This window comes from Diabrotica virgifera, chromosome 2, assembly GCF_917563875.1.
Source record: "Diabrotica virgifera virgifera chromosome 2, PGI_DIABVI_V3a".
NCBI classification, from domain to species: Eukaryota; Metazoa; Arthropoda; class Insecta; order Coleoptera; family Chrysomelidae; genus Diabrotica; species Diabrotica virgifera.
In genome coordinates this window covers 141,424,861-141,441,077 of record NC_065444.1, presented here as the reverse complement: position 1 = coordinate 141,441,077, position 16,217 = coordinate 141,424,861, and the positions used below count along the sequence as shown (strand labels likewise).

At 33.6% G+C, this 16,217-nt stretch overlaps 1 protein-coding gene across 2 annotated transcripts; it reads left to right on the top strand.

Annotated features, from left to right (window-relative positions):
- Positions 1–1,472: 1,472 nt before the first annotated feature.
- LOC126880248 (uncharacterized) lies at positions 1,473–15,175 on the top strand. 2 transcript variants are annotated; one of them, XM_050644016.1, is made up of 4 exons: positions 1,477–1,634; positions 5,097–5,386; positions 5,447–6,671; positions 13,872–15,175. In XM_050644016.1, the coding sequence occupies exons 2-4, from the start codon at positions 5,105–5,107 to the stop codon at positions 13,922–13,924; spliced, it is 1,560 nt and encodes a 519-aa protein (XP_050499973.1). In that variant the 5' UTR covers positions 1,477–1,634; positions 5,097–5,104; the 3' UTR covers positions 13,925–15,175. The 2 variants fall into 2 exon arrangements, with proteins under 2 accessions (XP_050499972.1, XP_050499973.1); XM_050644015.1 differs by lacking the exon at positions 13,872–15,175 and having other exon boundaries at positions 1,473–1,634; positions 5,447–8,228.
- Positions 15,176–16,217: the final 1,042 nt, after the last annotated feature.

Sequence of the window (16,217 nt, the reverse complement as noted above, 5' to 3'; positions counted from 1 at the left end):
AAATATTTTATTGTTGTCAAAATAAACGATTTTTCTTCAGAGTTTTGATATTTTACTTTTTCACTAAAACTGTTTCGAATAAGAAGCCCAAATCATCATAATCATCTTTGCTCTTAGGCCTATACGGGATCGAATTCAACAATTGAACTTCTTCATAGGTGTCTATTTTAGGTCATACCAATATTGTCTCCTTCAATGACATGTAATGTCTGATTGTCCACCACATCTTTTTGGGTGTTCCTTTCTTCCTTATTCCTGGGACCTGATATTTAGCGACTTTTCGAGTTGGGTGATTCTCATTTCGACGTGAAACTTGCCCTAACCATCTCAATCTATGCTCTCTCATTTTTGCACTGATAGGTACTACGACTAAACTTTCCCTAATATATTTATTTTTGATTCTATCCTTTCTTGTTACTCCGCTCATCCACCTTAGCATTCCCATTTCAGCCACAGGCTACAATTGTTCTTCTTTCTTTTTGATTGCCCAGCATTCAGTGCCACACATCATAGCTGGTCTTGTAAAATTTACCTTTTAGTTTTATAGGAATTTTTCTGCCGCACAATACACCACCCACTCCTTCCATTTCATCCAGCCAGCTCTTACTCTACTACAGCCATCTCCATCTATCTCCCCTTTGCTCTGCAATACAGATCCTAAATAGTTAAACCTACCACGTTTTACAATAGACCCATTGTCCAGGGTTACCATCCTATTTGGATTTAAAACTTCATCTTTAAATGGACATTCCCAACACTCCGTTTTTGACCTACTTAATTTTAAAACTTTTCCTTCCAGACACTGTCTCCATTGCTCCAGTCTTATTGCTATTTCCTTTTCAGTATCCCCTGTCAACACCACATCCTCTGCAAACATTAAATACCAAGGAATGTCTCCTTGGCACTCTTTTATCTCAACTCGTACCAATGAAAATGGATATGGACTAAGCACCGAGCCCTGATGTAATCCTACCTTCACATGAAACTTATGAGTCTCTCCTACCCCGGTTCTAACTCTAGTTAGAAAAAGTTAAAATGGTGAGAATAAATTATTCAAATAAGAAGTCCAAATGTTTACACTATTTGAAGTATTCTGTTATACAAACTAAAAATTCAGCAGCATAGTAAAGTATCAAACAAATATCTGAATTCATTAAGTTTACTTTCATTTAAATCACCTAATGTACCTAACATAAACGACATTTTTTAAATTGTTACTATTTACGTCCACTGAAAACTTTAACATGGAGAAATTCATACTACTATATGTGCTTACTCATTATTTTTTCGTATTATTAATCTATATCAAATAAATAATTACAGTACGATAAATAATATATTATATTATCAGAACAAGAATCACATTGGTAAATTCTTACGTATAGGGAAAAATCGTACGGTGGGGTAGTAGTCACATACGTTTATTTTCAGTATCAACTTGTTTAGACGTTGTTTTGACTAGAAATTTTTGATTTGATTCGTATGCATATCATCGATGACGCATGGGTATTCTTTAATTTTTCCGAGTAGTAGAATTATTTAACCTTGAAACAGAAAATTCCCACCAAATTTCTGTCAGAGTGTTGTGTGAACTTCAAGTGGCAACAAGTTTTCTAAACAAAAGTATTAAGAAGGTAAGTTTAAAAAAAATCTATTTATTGATTAAATTATGAATGACTGTAGTTTTAGTTATATCACTATGTTATATGAATATTAGGGTGGTGCGAAAAAAGTCAAGTTGATAATTCAGTATCGCTATAGTGCGGAAAAGTTGCGATTGGTAATTACAAGAAAAACAAAACAAAAATTATTCAAATCGGACTTTATCTTCCGATCCCGCAACGGGCCTAAAGATTATGAAAAAATGAAATTTTACCTTTTTTTCGGAAATTTTTATTTATTCCCCCTGTACATTTTATTTATCGCTATAGTAAAATTTATTTACAGTTTGCATGATTGAGTAATAAAAACAATAGTTTTACGCACTTTACGAATATCTTCTGATCCCGCAAGGTCAATCAAAATCTATAAAAATTTGAAATTGTTGATGATTTTAATAAATTAAAAAACATTTAGTTATCTCATTTTTCTGTTGCATTGTGAAGCTCTTCGCTTGTTTAGATATTGTATAATAATATTTAAACGACCCAGAACTCACAACAAGAAAGTGGTTGCACTTTTTACTCCACCCACACCCTTCTCTCCATAAACCAATGAGTGTGTGTTTTTTACATTATTTACATAGTACATTTCTTTTTCATTTGTTTGTGTCCAGCTTTTAAACGTCAACTTTGAATTTTGATTTGGTGGTAAAATCTGGCAGCATGGACCTTGATTTAAGGGTTGCCTTGATGAATCCATCTCTTGATTGGGTCCCACATACATTAGACGATACTTCCGTGACCAACTCTACGTACCGCTAGACAGCTTGCGTATGGTAGGGATGGTTTTGTACATTACAGTCTGGTGTGTTGCCTGATATAATGTAGCAACTTAGATCTTCATTTGAAACGCTTTGAAGAACTGGTGGAGAAGATAGTTTTGTAACATTCCAATCTAATATTTCAGTGTAGTCCTGTGCTTCAAAATTTAAAGTAGGAGGGACGAAATTTCTAATACGTTTGTCCTTGGCTTTAATCTATCCGACTTTTAACACTCTCCTTAGCCCTAGCTCTCTAATGTGTTTCCTTTCTCCTTAGTACCTACTTGAAATTTTGAAGCACGGTACTAAACTGAAATAATAGACTGGAATATAATGCTGCAAAACTATTGCAGACTGTTGCAAAACTATCTTCTCCACCACTTCTTCGAAGTGTCAAATGAAGATATAAGTTCTTGCATTACATCGGGCGACATACCAGACTGGAATGTACAAAACTATCCCTGACACACGCAAGCTGATGAGAGGTGCCTAATGGCACCTTGGTCACGGAAGCATCGTCTAATGCAGGGGAGGCAAACCCGTCGATCGCGACCCCTAGGTCAGTCGATCGATGGCAAGAAAACTTATCTACCTACCTACCTATTCCCGTCCTAAATATTACGAAAATTCCTAGTTGGTAGATCGCAGAGAATTAGAAAGGCAGACAGTAGATCTCGTGTCCGATTAAGTTGGTCACCCCTGGTCTAATGTATGTGGGCCCCGAATCAAGAGATGGATTCATAAGGGTAACACTTAAATCAAGGTCCATGCTGCCAGATTCTACCACCAAATCACAATACAAAGTTGACGTTTAAAAGCTGGATACAAACATGAAAAGAAAATTTACTATGTAAATAATGTAAAAATCACACTTATTGGTTGGTTGGAGAGAAGGGTGCGTGTGGAGCTAGAAGTGCAACCACCTCCTCGTTGTGAGTTCTGGGTTGTTTAAGTATTGTCATACAATATATAAACAAGAATGTGTGTGTACTTTGTACGCACGTAAGAAGTTATACTTCTACTACATATTATGTGATTTTTAAGACAATACCAAAAACTTAAAAAAATAAAAGAATAAAACGCACACAAACACATTGAAAAATGCCACAAAGAAAAAATGATTTCTGAACGATAATAATTGTTGGCAAAAATTTTAAATACGCATTTTCTGAAAAAAATAATTATATAACAAATATACTTACAATCATAACATGCATAAAAAAATAAAACTTGCATCGGGAATTGAACCCTTGAATTTCGTGCCGCTTTGACTCGTAACCGAAGCGTAGACTCACTCGTCCAATCCCACATTATTTATCATGTGGAAAAATACGGTAACTGAACGTTTTACTGTTTGACAGTTGTTTTGAAAATTAAATTATGTAGTTTTTTGTGGAAGAAAATATAAAAATATAACAAAACAGTAAGAAAACAATATATTAGATGAAGATTGGTAGAACTTTTGTTGGTAATCAAATTAAGTATGTAAATCAAAGCATTACATACCTACTAGATAAATAAATCTACGCCAAAAAATCATAATTTAAAAATAAAAATCGAACCTAATTTGGGATTTCTCTCTAAAATCCGCATTCTTGAGAAAATAAATGTAAGTATTTCAACCTAATCCAAATGTATAATTACAATATGATTATAATAAAAACTGCTTACCAAATTAGAATGAGTTTTTCTTGTCCAAAATAGTCCAAAAGTCCAAAAATATAGGTATATGAAAACTATTTAAAAAGGCAGTATAACTATTAACTAACTTTTGTTTGTTGTTTCTTTTCACACAAATTTTAAAACGCAACAACCATAAATAATCTAACTACAGCTGTGCCACAGCCGCCATATTGAATAATTTTTGACATGTCATTTGAACATCCAATCAGAACAAAGTTATAATGCGCATGCGCCCGGTCGCTAGGTTTTCCCATATAAAAATTTACCCTCTATCGCCGGTAAAGAAGTATAACTTCAACAAGCGAAAAACTTCACAATGTAGGAGAAAAATGAGATAACTAAATGTTTTTAAACTCACCAAAATCATCGAAAATTTCAAATTTTTATAGATTTTGATGGACCTTGCGGGATCGGAAGATATTCGTTAGATGCGTAAAACTGTTATTTTTATTACTCAACCATGCAAACTGTAAATAAAGTTTACTATAGCGATAAATAAAACGTACATGGAGGATAAATAAAAATTTCAGAAAAAAAGGTAAAATTTCATTTTTTTCATAATCTTTAGGCCCGTTGCGGGATCGGAAGATAAAGTCCGATTTTAATAATTTTTGTTTTGTTTTTCTTGTAATTACCAATCGCAACTTTTCGGGATTATCAATTTGACTTTTTTCGCACCACCCTAATGAATATTAAGGTAACACCTTGCTAATGTTTTAAGTGTGTTTTATTCTCAAAACAAAATTTAGGCTTGGTGTCAATTACTAACACACAAATACACAACAATACTAGTAGTTGACATAGGTGTCAACTACTAACCATTTTATACTGGGACTGTAAAAACATAATATTTTATTGTGATTTTCATTGTATATCATGTGTATACTTATATTTTAAATATCACGTAAATGTATCCACCCTATCTAGTAGTTGACACTATGTCAACTACTGGAACACTTTGGATGTCAACTACTAAAACAAAAATTTTCAGTTAAAAACATGCCTCCTATAAAAGGACAAATGTTCCGATATACAGAAGAAGCTATGGAGAAAGCTATCGAGGAAGTACTATGTGGAAAGCCAGTTTCAACAACAGCAAAGAAGTATGGTATACCCAGAGTGACTTTGTTGTACAAGTCAAAAGGCAAAACTCCACGGAAAAGAAAAATGGGCCCAGAACCATACCTGAAGGAAGATCAGGAGAAGATTTTAGTGAAGTGGATTACTCATGTATCCAGAGCCGGTTTTCCTATACAACAACAGCAGCTTATGAGCAGTGAGGTACTAAAAGTTTTAATATTATTTCAAAGAAAAAAATTTTTAGTTTTCTTCTTGTTTCAGGTGCTTATGAAGGAACTGAATAAACAGAATCCCTTGAAAGATGACAAGCCAGGAAGAACATGGTTTACTGGATTCTTAAAAAGAAATCCCGAAATAAGTAACAGAGTTGCTCAAAATCTAACACCCACAAGGTCAGCGGTAACAAAAGAAGACATTCAAAAATGGTTCAGAGAAGTTTATAATTATTTTAGAGAGAACAACTATGAAGAGATTCTTAATGACCCAAATCGAGTATTTAATGCAGATGAAAGTGCATTTTTCCTTAACCCCAAAGGAAACAAAGTATTGGCAAGAAAGGGTGACAAAACTGTTTACCAACAAGTTAATCCCGATGAGAAAGAATGCCTAACAGTACTTGCAGGTTGCCTAACAGGTAATGCTGCTGGTAAACTAGCACCACCAATGGTCATATTTAAATATGAGAGAATTCCAAAAGAACTGGCACTTAGTGTTCCTGAAGAATGGGGTATTGGTAGGTCAGAAAGTGGATGGATGACAGGAGCTACTTTTTATGAGTTCATTACAAATATTTTTGATAAGTGGTTGACACTAAGCAAAATCTCTCGCCCTGTATTTCTATTCATTGATGGACATTCATCCCATTTAACATTACACACTAGTAGATTTTGCGCTGAACATGGTATTATATTGGTAGCCCTTCATCCAAATGCAACACAGTTGCTTCAACCAATGGATGTTGCTGTATTTCGTTCTTTGAAAGGGGGTTGGAAAAATGCAGTACACCAGTGGCGGATTGAGAATCAGGCTTTCCCAGTTTTAAGGAAAATTCACTTCTGTCCTCTTTTGAAAAAAGTTCTAGAGGAAAGATTAATGCCATCAATTTTAAAAAATGGTTTCCGAAAATGTGGCTTGGTTCCCTGGGATGTTGGTGCGATTAGGTTTAACAATGAGAAAATAGACATTTCAAAGAAAATACAGGAAGTACAGGAAATGGAACAAGGGAAAAACTTTATAGAGAAACATATTGATAAAGAAAACCTAGCTCTTTTCAAAACAAGCCTAGAATGGAACAATGACAATGAAGATTTATCTCGTTTTCACTGTTACAAAAACATTTGCATAAAATACAGTCTTTTAGAAGAAGAAATAAACAATTTGAAAGCGAAACAAGGTGCCAAAGAACCAGATGATGAAGACAACATTATGGACGATGCCACTTATATTGAGGACATACCAAAGGATGAAGACAACCCTAATGTTGAAGGTAATAAACCAGCCGAAGAACAGTATGTGTGTGTGTGTGTGTGTGTGTGTGTGTGTGTGTGTGTGTGTGTGTGTGTGTGTGTGTGTGTGTGTGTGTGTGTGTGTGTGTGTGTGTGTGTGTGTGTGTGTGTGTGTGTGGAAAGAGATGGCATTAGACAAAGCGTCTTTTTGCCACAGAATTTTGTTATAGATATGTTTAAATTTTTATCTTAGAATCATTTATAAACTTGATTAAGATATTAAATATAGATTTGTCAGAATAAGATAAAAGATTGCTGATGCTAACTGGAAGGCTAATGTTAAGGTTAATTAAACCTAAATATAAGTTTTGAGTCTGATCCCTATGATTAAGACAATCCAAGAATACATGGTTCAGATCCCCGATGGACTCATAGTTACACGGACAGAAGGGAGTTTCATAGATTCCAATCCTATGTAGATGCTCTGGAAAAAGGCCATGGTTAAGTTTTAGCCGGGTTATTAATGAGGAATGTACTTTGTTATAATTGTAGTTAAAATGAGGTATACATTTGGGTAATAATGGGTGAATAGAAAAGTAATGATTTCTTGATGTCTGCTGAACATCTTCGTATTTGGACCTCCATCTTTCCCTGCCAACACTTCTGATGACAGAAAATAGGTCTTTGAAGTTGAAAATGTTTGTGATTTCTGGTATGTCGGATGTATTTTTTGCCATTCCGTCCACTATTTCGTTTCCAACCACTCCGCTATGTCCTTTAACCCACAGTAAAGTAACTGTTTTTTTAGTGGATTTTAGATTATGTAATGTTTTTTTGATATCAAGAATACTGGAGTTTTGGAAATTATCTAATGGATGGCTACAAATAGCTTGTAGTACTGCCTGAGAGTCTGAGACTACTACAACGTTCTCGCAATAATTAGAAGCACACCAAGTTAGTGCTTTCTGTATGGCAGCAGCCTCGGCTGTAAAAATAGAACAGCAATCCGGAATTCGGTATTTTTCTGCATAATTGTTGTTTGAAACAAAAAATGCGAAACCAGTACTTTCATCTGTTTTTGATCCATCTGTATAAATTACTGTTAAATTTTTCCCTAATTTGTTTAGTATGGATTTAAATATAAGATTTGTTAAAGTTGGCAAGTCTGAATAAGATGGCATTATAATGGTTGGTTTGTCTATCAGAACTTCAAAGTCATGTTCGAAAATAGGAAATTTTGGTAGCTGTGAAATATAAGGTTGGTAAAGATTCGTATCGATAAAAGATTCTGTAAGAGGAGGCGAATTTTTTATCCTCCAGTAAGAATTTGTTAAATTTTCTGTCGAAAGCAGACCTATTTTGTGAACCATAGTTGTATTAAACGTTCTGTATTTTATTAGACATTTGTTTGCTAATATTTGCCTACGTATGTATAAAGGTGGTTCTTGAGCTTCTGCTAGAACTGCATGACTTGGTGAGGACATCATAGCTCCTAGACAGATTTTTATAGATTTATATTGTATTCTGTCTAGTGTTAAAATATTTGTTTTGCAAGTAGAACCATAAAGAATACAGCCATAATCTAGAATGGATCGTATGTAGGATCTATAAAACATTAAGGAAATATATTGGTCTGCACCCCAACTTTTTTTGGAAACGAAACGCAGAAGGTTAATTCCACGCTCTGACTTTTGTTTCACATATTTTATATGGCTAGACCACAAGAGTTTTTTTATCTAGGATCGTGCCCAGATACTTATACTCTTCTTCTAAGGGAAAAGCATAATCACCTATATGGCATTTGCCTCTGATTTTTTGTCTACGTCTTGTAAAACATACAATCGAAGACTTATCTTTTGATATGCTAAATCCCATGTTTTTAACCCACCTATCTATATTCCTAAAGTTACGTTTTAGATTAAACATACAATCATCGTAGGATTTATGGCTGGTATATAAACATATATCATCGGCATACTGTATTATTTTACATTTGTCATCTATCAGGTCATGCAGATCTGCAGTGTAAACATTAAATAACAAAGGGCTTAGAATTGAGCCTTGTGGAAGACCGTTATATAATATTCTTGGACCGTGTAATACATTATTATGGTCACGTAAATATATTTTTCTGTTAACATACAAATTTAATATATTTACAGATAATCTTTTATCGATACCACATGCCACCATTTTTGAATATAATATATCCAAATCAACCACGTCATACGCACCCTTTAAATCTATAAACAAACATAGCATAAATTCGTTCTTTGAGAAGCAAAGTTGAATATCCGAAACTAAATGTATGAGAGCATCAATTGTGCCTCGACCTCTACGAAATCCATACTGTGAATAGGGAAAAACTGCTTTACTTTCTAAAAGATGTTCTACTCTCAATTTTATTAGTCTTTCAAGAGATTTTGTTACACATGATAATAAGGAGATGGGCCTATAAGATGATGGAAGTTCTGGATTTTTGTTGAATTTAAGTATAGGACATATGACTATATTTTTTAAAGTGTCGCAATATTCTTGTTTCAACCACCAATTATTAAAGATTTGTAAGAGAATGTGTTTAGCATTTAATGGCAATTTGTCCAATATTTTATAGGTAAAACCATCTAAACCAGGTGCTGTATTTCTGCTTTTTTTAAGAGCAAACTCTAGTTCTGAAAAAGTAAAAGGTTTTGACATGTGATCTATGTTAGTATTAAAACGAAAAATGTCTATGTTATTATCAGCAATATTACCTGGGGCAGATGAAGGTGCAAGTTAATCTAGTAATTTATTAATGAGATCTTCAGAAAGTTGTGGTTTCTTATTGTATTGATTATTGTTGGAAAATGATCTTACAGTTCTCCAAATTTTTGAGAGAGGAGTACTTTTGTTCAAGCTATTTAAAAAATGAATCCAGCTACATTTTTTTTTTCATTTTAAATAACCGTCTGGTTTGGGCTGCAATGTTTTTATAAATTATGTAATTATTATAGTTACTTTGCATTCGGTATGCTTTTAAAGCTTCTGATCGTTTTTTTATTATATGTGTACATTCCTCATCCCACCAATAGGGCCTTGGGGTTGAAGGAGTAAAGGGTTTCTTTATGGGCATAGATTTAGAGGCGACAATGGAAATAGTTTGAAAAAGTTGAGCTGTCTGCTCATCGTTTGAAAGATCATCGGTTGTTGAAAAGGTAGAAAGTTGATTCTCTAAATATGTATGGAACAGTTTCCAGTCAGCGCGGGATTCATTCCATTTGGTTGATGAATTAATAAGAAAAGAAGAAGGATTAATTTTAAGTTCTATTTTAATAGGAAAATGATCGGATCCCAGTGTGTCAGAGTGTACTGACCAGTTTATACGGTTTGTTAATGTAGCTGATGTGATAGTCAAATCAACGGCAGACTGATTCCCACTTGGACCGATTCTAGTAGGTGTTCCGTCATTTTGAAAGACTAGTTCGAGAAAATCCATACTTTCGACTAAAGTTCTACCATTACGGTCATCCGGGATCGGGCCCCACATGCAATGGTGGGCATTAAAATCACCACAAAAAACTGTTTTATTAAAATCAAATTGTTTGAATAAATGTATCCAATCTGTTTTATCTACTCTGATGTCAGGAGGTCTATATATAGACACAAAAGATATATTAATTTTATTAAGTAAGACTGCACACACTTCTATTCCACTATTAAAATTATAGTTAATGTTTATTATTTGATAATCAATGCTCTTTAATATGAAAATACCTACGCCACCATATCCGCTGTCACGACATTTTGAAACAAAATTATATCCTTTTAATTTAAAATCCATTTGGCTTTTCAACCAAGTTTCGGATAAAATAATAATATCTACATGAAAATTATTAATATAATTTACAAGATTATCCCTATTGCTAACTAAAGATCTACAATTCCATTGTAAAATATTTAATAATGATTGACTAGGCTGATTGTGTTTATCCATTTGGAAGTTAGTGACTGCTGTCATTAAGACTAGTCCCTATATTATCCGTTTCTGTGTTAGTACCTGTATCTTCTAGATTATTAGAAATAAGTTTTCTTAATTCATTTTCTAAATTGCATATGGGTTGAGATTGATTAGTAGTATCTATGAGTTGGTTTATATGAGATGTCACAAGTAATATAAGTTTCTCTTTATAGTCAATAAATTCGTCCCTGTAAGGATTAGGGATTATCGGATTAGATTTAGGGGTGGGTCTTTTGCTAGTTGAGGCAGAGGAATGGGGTAGAATTGGAGGAGAAGTTGCTTTACGTTTATTAGCTGTATTTGTTGTGTTACTAAATCTTTTTGCCGGATTATTTAATGTGAAATTAGAGGTATTGTTAGTTGGGTTAGGTAAGCTTGGAAAATTAGTAATGTTATTTAAAATAGCAAATCTATTATTAGTAGTTATTTTTGCGTAGTTCGGGTTGTTATGTAGTTGCTCTGCTTCTTTGAAATTTATATTTTCTGTTGCCATTATTGTCTTGATTTTTCTCTGTTTCTCGTATATTGGACACTTTCTTGACAACGAGGTGTGCTCGTTAGTTTTACAATATATGCATAGATTATTTCCACTACAATTTTCTTCTGTATGAGAAGTGTCTGTACATTTTTTACATTTACTCTCCTTGGATTTACATAATCTAGAGCTGTGTCCGTACATAAGACATTTGTAGCATTGGACCACTGGATGCACGTAAGGATCAACTACGAAGTTACATAAGTTAATTATTATGTTTTGGGGAACTTCATTGCCCAAAAATTCTACAATAATTATTTGTCTTGGTACTAATTGAGTAGTACCGTCGCTGTTGGTTATCTTTCTTTGCATTCTTTGTACATTCACCACCTGCTTTTCAGAAATGATTGCGTCTTTCAGGTAATCCTCCGAAAAGAACGTGTCAACCATTCTGACTACGCCCTTTCTGTGCGTGTAAAATTTAGGGATATATGCTATTAGATCGTTTTTAATTATCAATTCATGATTAATTAATTTATTTGCTGCAGAATAAGTTTTTAATATGACTTTTACCCTACTAATACCTACCGTTTTTATGTCTACTACATCATGTTTTATTAAAGGATCATTTAACAAAAAAGAACCGACCCTGATTGGAAATAATCTTCCAATACTAGAATTTTTATGTTCAATATAAACAAAGAATGGTGCCTTGTCATCAGATTTATACCTATTATCAAAATCGATTAAATTATTTACAGACCTGTTGTTATCCATATTAGTTTTTTTAGAGTTGTTTTGGTCAGGCGGTTCGCCAGAACCTATTGACTCTGCTTCCATATTTACCTAGTTTTTGTTGAAAAACTTTATGACTCTAATATATCAGTTTATTAGCACTAATTAAATAAATTCACAAAATATCACAATAGCAATTATTTTGAAAACACCGAAGACAATAATATTGGAGCGACCTTCACTCTATGATTGTCGAAACGATACTGTGAAGAACAGTATGAAATAGGTGAGTTATTAAACCAATCTGAGGCTGAAAGAGATATAAATATTTCGGATATTTGGGAAGGTCACACTAGTCCAACTTGTGCTTCTTCATCAACACAATCACAAGTTCCGTCTTCAGCAATGGAAGAATTACCTACTCCTTCTACATCAAATGAAATTATACCCTCTCCTTTTAAACGAATACTGTTTTGGCCTGAACCCAGAGTATCCTCAGTAAAAAAAAGAAGACTGGAAAAAGTGCCTTCAGTGGCTAGTTCAAAATAATGGCAAACTTATCACGAAAATAAAGAAAATAAGAAGATCAAGCTACTTGAAGAAAAAAAGAAAAGAGCAGATGAGAGGCAAAAGAAAAGAGAAGAAAAAAACTTTGCTAAAAATCAGACACCGAAATTGGTTAAGAAAAAAAATAAAGTTACTAACAAAAAGCAAGAATCATCATCAAGTGATGATAATGAATCATGGGTTGAATCTGGTAGCAGTCTTGATGATATATCTTTTGAAACAGGTGATTGCAGTGATAAAGATAATAGTGATCATGTAAATTATATGGAGGGGGATTATGTACTTGCAAAATTCCCTGGAAAGAAAAGAGACTATAAGTTTGTATGTGTAATACAAAAAAATTTCAATAATTGTGAAGCTGAAGTTGTGGGAATGAATTATTGTGATGACAGCAAAACTTCAATTCGAATTAATGATAAAGATGTGAGTGTAGTAACATTTCATCAAAAGGCTGCCCCAACCTCAGACACTCATTTCAGGAGAAATAATAAAGTATCAGTTTCCAGATTCAGTAGATGTAGATGGTTGAATTTCTGAATTTAAATATTTTATTATACTATAATTACATAACATTAATAAAGTTCATCTCTTATAATTACATATTCTTAATAAAGTTCTCAATACATATTTGAGTGTCAATTACTAAACCTTCGATGTATCAACTACTAATTTTTTTTCATTTTGTTGTGTCAAATACTGACACTTTTGCAACAATTTTTGTAAAATTTATAAAAAATATTTAGAAAGCACAATTGTCTAAAAATTTATTTGTTAAATATTCAGGAAGGATTAGATTACTTGAATATACATATATTTTTTAGTAAAGTTCAACCACATCGGTTTGAGGCTAAATAATGGTTTTTTTTCTTCTTATAATGTCAACTACTAGTACATTTACCTTATTATTTTTCAGTTTTTCACCTATGCTAGAGACGGTGTTACCTTTTTCTGAAACACCTTTCTGATTCAAACTTTCTGCATTCAAACTCTTTATGATGACAGATTCGAACAGTGTGAAGCCAGTGGGGCCGTATGAAAACCCATGTTACATTGAAAGTCAAGAACGTTGCCTTCAACACTTTAAATAGTACAACCTGGACGCCATATATTGTCTAATGCTCCTGGGTGCTCGGCAGAGCGCATACAACCGAGTTGAGTGACGCATGGCCCCTCTCAGCAAACGTCTGTCAGACGTCATCCTGCCGCATGAACATTTTGGTTCTCATCTCGACCAAAAAGAAATTACAATTGATGAAAATTTGGAAAAACTTATAGCGATACGCTTTAATTACTATTTTTGCTAATTTTATTTTCTTAATTTTTAATAACTTTTCTCAAAACGAAACAACATTAGTCATTTAAAACTCACATGTAATATACAAACCATATGCCAACAAGGGCCGTTGATTTCGAGAAACCAAAATGTATCCCTAAACAGATTGTATAAAATTATTGTTTTTTTTTAAGGAAACACTAATGGATTACGTCAGATCGCCACACTCTTTATGTCAACTTCTTAAAATACAAAAAGGTTCTCATCTTTTAAAAGGCAGATGCAGTAATTTATGGCCCTTTCTGGCCATTATCGCAAAACCGCAAACCAGTTGATATAATAGTTGGTGGTCCGGCAAAGCCAGTCTCTACACAGCATGCGAACGATGCAGACACACCCTCGCTCGCGCTAACAAACAACCCTCTTTCGAGATATAAGCAAAACACCGCTTGTTTACCCAAAATAAATAAATATATTACTGTTCGTTGTTACACTTATTTTTTATTAATTCCGTCAACCACACCACCGGAATAAACTTAATTTTCAGCACGCTGGGGAGACACTTGGCAAAGTCTGGAGGGTAATGAAAGTTGACGACTATCATGTTTCGGCAGAATATAGGAAGCCTGAAGATAGTCTAAAATCTAGAAGAAGCAGCAGAACCTAATCTGGCATGGTACAGCATGTCCGTGAATCAAAATATTTCTTTCAAGTAATTAAATGCGCTGACGAGTCCTACTGTTCTCGTTCGAGGAGTGCATTAAATCTGTTTTTCCGGGTTTTCTATCGCCACCCTGCCCAATCCTTCAAACCCTAAGCAAGCTCATAGTACCTAGCCAGTTGGACAAAAGTTCATGCAAGTTTTCACTACTTCTTGTGTGGTTCTCCGTTGATCTCTCGCCTCCACTGGAAGAGTTTAAGCAGATGCCTTATGATTCCTTTTGTCCATCAGTATAAAACGAGCTGAAGAAAATACATCATCTGAAGATGCCGATTGGCTCGACAAAGACGAAGTTAATGCAACTGGCTTATTAATTCCGGAACCCTCTTCGTTTGCTCTCCGGATGTCTGTGATGAAAGAGTCTGAGTGGCTGACAAACCCTGAACAGAGGAGCAGTACCTAACTGTAATTATTATTGAATTGCTTTTTACATACCTACCTACCTATGTTTCTACCTAGGTACATCTGATTTTAATTTTAATTTGTTCAGAATAAAATTTTATTTTAAACTAACTGTTGAAATAATAAATATATTATTTTGTTTTAAGATTTTATTAAAAAAAAAGGTAAACTAGAAGAATGCATAAGAAGAACAATAAAGGATGAAGCCAAAATATATGTAAGGCTGGGGCCAAGAAGGGAAAATGTAAAAAACTGTAAAATTAGTAGTAAAAGATTATTATTTGTAAGTTTTCATTATTACCTCAAATGCGATTAAAAAAATTAAGTTATTATTTTAAAGAGTTTCCCGTACTTTTCGCAACCTAATTGTTTAATTTAGGTTAAAATGGTCATTTGGGTGTTACGTAACGTTTAGGTAGGGGCAGGGGGTACAGAAAAACGTTACGGTGCGTTACATAGTGGGGAGTAGGGATCAAAAATCTTTAAAAATTGCGTTACGTAATAGTTGAACGGCCTCAACAAAAATTTATGAAGGAACAACAAAATATTATATTTTTGATAGAGTAGGTTTAATGAATTTTTTGCAACTGCAATGTCGTCTTAAAGAATTAGTTCACTATTTGTCATTTTATCACGCTCATCTTTATTTTTACATAATACAAGTAGCAGTTTTCAATTTTCATTGTTTTGAAATCACTTGCCGTAATATCAAATAAATCAGTACATTTATTTTTCTTAATTAATTCTGCTTCGACTACAGATTTTTTTCTCTTAATTTTTTGCAGTGAGAATACCTTCAAAATCAGACTCAATTTGATCTGTTACTTATTCTGAGCCGAAAAATATTCAGGTTCAGATATTACTTCACAAAGCACACACTTCAAAACGAACGTAATAAACAAGCCAAGCATATACTTCTTAATATGAACTACAAACTAATTTGCGGAGTAGCAGAGCACAGATTCAGACCTATCCAAATAAGTCAAAACAATTGGAAATAAACACGTTGCGCAATATGATATTCAAACTTTAAACTGTTTGAAGAACTTTGGTTTCAAGTCAAACCGAAGATATCTTAATCAAGTCAAGTCAAACTTTTTTACAAAAAAAGTTTGGTTTCAAGTCAAGCTTGTTGAATAAAATCAAACTAGTTTGTCTTGATGCATCTCTATTATTTAATAGAGGCTCTGTGATGTTTAGGGGTGGAATTTGGTGTCTACGTGGAGGCTCTTTAAATAGCGAGAGTTACATTGCGCAGATTTTCTTTCTTTGAACACTTTGTTCCTTTCGCATTATGATATATGAAATAATGTCATCTTAGTCTATGATAAGACATGGAATCCTCACGTATCGCATGTTGTCAGTTAAAACACATATTACAGTCGGTCTAGTTTCTTTGTTATTAAAGATATCAGAG

Coding starts and splice junctions, on each gene's coding strand:
- LOC126880248 (XM_050644015.1), top strand. CDS start 5,105: ATGCCTCCTATAAAAGGACAAATGTTCCGATATACAGAAGAAGCTATG. Junction 5,387..5,446: donor AGCAGCTTATGAGCAGTGAG/GTACTAAAAGTT, acceptor TTCTTGTTTCAG/GTGCTTATGAAGGAACTGAA.